The sequence below is a fragment of the Etheostoma spectabile genome, chromosome 13 (assembly GCF_008692095.1).
Source record: "Etheostoma spectabile isolate EspeVRDwgs_2016 chromosome 13, UIUC_Espe_1.0, whole genome shotgun sequence".
NCBI lineage: Eukaryota > Metazoa > Chordata > Actinopteri > Perciformes > Percidae > Etheostoma > Etheostoma spectabile.
In genome coordinates, this window is record NC_045745.1 from 24849014 (window position 1) to 24851659 (window position 2646).

General features: G+C 42.3%; 1 protein-coding gene across 5 annotated transcripts in view; it reads right to left on the reverse strand.

The window, feature by feature from the left end:
- nrg2a (neuregulin 2a) overlaps positions 1 to 2646 on the reverse strand; it is a 69319-nt gene that overhangs the window by 1925 nt on the left and 64748 nt on the right. For 4 of the 5 annotated variants that reach the window (XM_032534454.1, XM_032534453.1, XM_032534451.1 and 1 more), the window contains one exon: positions 1 to 1267. This exon is cut by the window's left edge and continues 1925 nt beyond it. In XM_032534454.1, coding sequence (XP_032390345.1) covers positions 613 to 1267 — 655 coding nt within the window. In that variant the 3' untranslated portion in view covers positions 1 to 612. The remainder of the gene's footprint in view (positions 1268 to 2646) is intronic. The other variant, XM_032534452.1, reaches the window with a different exon arrangement.

Here is a 2646-nt window from a genome sequence, read left to right on the forward strand (position 1 = left end):
ACACACACACACACACACACACACACACACACACACACACACACACACACGACAGTCAGAGGAGAGAAAAGGATCTACTTAGTATTTATCAGCCGTTCTATTAGAACCCAAATCATAAACCCTACAGTTGAATCATATTAATGTAAACATACACTTTATGTTGAAGTGGTTTATATTGCATGACATGGAAGGGGTTATGTTCCAGTGGGGCTAGACTCCTCAAAGAATGCAACTTGGAAATAAAGTAAAACAGTAAACCAGAGAGGGAAAAAAAACAAACGTGTATAAAAAATGAGGCGTCCATATAAGAAAGGCTACAAAAACCTCCACTGGCCCTCTGGCATCGGCATACAGCAAAAGGCACCACAATATTACTCTATATTTTTTACGTTGTGAAAAAACTGGCACATCTTTTTATGCTGTAAATCAAAATGTACATATAAATAGAGTTTTCCCTATAAAAAAGTCTTTGCTGTTAACTAGTAGACAACTTTTGCTAAAATGAAAATAAATATTTCATTTGTTTAGAATATCTGTCAGTTATATAAAATAAAAATATTTCTTATAGATGCAGGTCTATACTATATTGATTTTTGTTGGTTCATTTTCACTCTAATGAGGTGTATTGTCCGGTTTGGAGCGTGAGTGTGTTAGTCTTGTAGGCATGTTCCCACGCCCACTGTGCCGCCCCGATGAGTGAGAAGTCCGACTGTCCACCGGCCTGTAGATGGTGGAGGGCTCGGCATTCATGTTCTGCATACTGAGGAAGGGCGTGCTCTCACCGTCCTCCTCTGACTCACTATCTGTTAGGCAGCTTCGAGACCCATAGTCCCGAGATGCCTCATATCCACGTGGGGCTACGTGGCCATTCAGTCTGGATCTCCGCCAGCGCCGGCTACCAGTTCCACTGGATCCACTTCTCTTTGGTTGCTCCCGAGAGGAGAGATATTCCTGGGTGGTCTCATAGTCTTCTTCTTTAGCCAGCCGGTAGGGGCTGGAGGGCAGGCTGCCCCTGCTGTCATTAAGATAGGTGCGACGCTGCTGCTGGTAGGGCTCCTGGCACTGGGCATCGTGAAGGGGCACCTGGTAGCGGCGCAGCAGAGGCTGGTCATCCTCCAGAGGATAGGGGTTGTGGACAGCAGGAGGGAGAGACATGGCATGGCTGGCATTTGGGGATGTGATCTGGAAGGTAGGCACCTGCGAGGGCAATGAGTAATGGAAATCCACTGGGGAGAGGCGGACTGGTGATGTCAGGGCTGACACATATCTGAAGTAAATACAGATGGGAGTAAATAGTTAATTAGAGAAGTTAATAATCTATTGGTTGATGCTGATGAATTGCAAAAGTGATTCAGAATTCAGACATGAACTGAAGTCTAGCCAAACATGTTAAGAGAATCATTCACTGTGTAACTAAATTACAGTTTATCATTAACATTTGCTATCACCTGTCTAAAGTATGGGCAGTTCAAAGTCAAAGCCCAGCCTGAGAACCCCGGGCAGGAGAAGCTGTTTGGTCTATAGGTTGATCACCATGCAGACCGTACTATTCCTAATCCTCTCCCATACCTTAAGCATCTCCTTATCTCTGCACGTTTATTTCAGCTAATGAGTAATGTTATGGTGCAACCTACTAAAACTTCATCCATCCTGTATCCTTTTTTAATGGACTCACAGTTACGGTGGTTGTTATCTTGGGAAGCTTTGTTCAACCATGTGCCATGGTCATGTGGGCACCATGGCTGAATGCTAAAGTCAATGTGGAGATTCTTGAAAATGCAGAACCACAGATAATTCTTAGACTCTTAAACTTGGCTGATTTGTCTCTCAAAGCAGAAAGCCAATATTAAACTTTACAGACAGGTACATTTTGAAATGTGTTTTCTCGACTGACAGTCTGAGCCACACGTTCAGTTGTCACGGTTGCCACTTTTCTATCTCTTCTCCACCTAGGCTCAAATCCTAGATGGCCAAATTTGGATTGTCAAAACATCAGAAACTTATGGGTGACATCACCTTCCTACTTTCATTATACCATAATCATAAACCAACTAAACATTAGTCAACACATGTGAAAAACAACTTATAGTTCACTGACTGTGGATCAGTGTTTGTATTGACTGTTCATTGCATTGAGGAAACTACAACATGCCATGTGAGACACAAGCCTGAGATTTTCCCACTACACTGCTGATTCCGCTGATAGTACAGAAGCTGCCACCATGATAGCTGAGGAGCTGGAATGATTGGAACCAGGAATGATTCTGAGGGGATGCTGGTTATGCAATCTGGCTCTGCATAACAACTTATTGGCCAAAATGCTATTCGTGCATACATGCTTGTTGTATTCTGGCACTGTTGATACCTTAGAGCTCAAGCACATACAAAGCCAGACATATCTTGTCCGGTTCGTTTTTGACAATTTAAAAAAAAGGCACTGATCATCTGCTTTAGATATTTGTTCAGAGATCAAATGCCTGCATTGCATAGTCTTATAATTTATATATTTAAGTTTTCAGTCATGTCGTTTTGGAAATATTGAAACATTTAACGGATACATGCACATTGCAAAAAAAGGGGTGTCTAAAAACAAGTTAAAAACACTGAATGCTGTCATGCAGCAAGATAATTTCACTTGACAAGCTT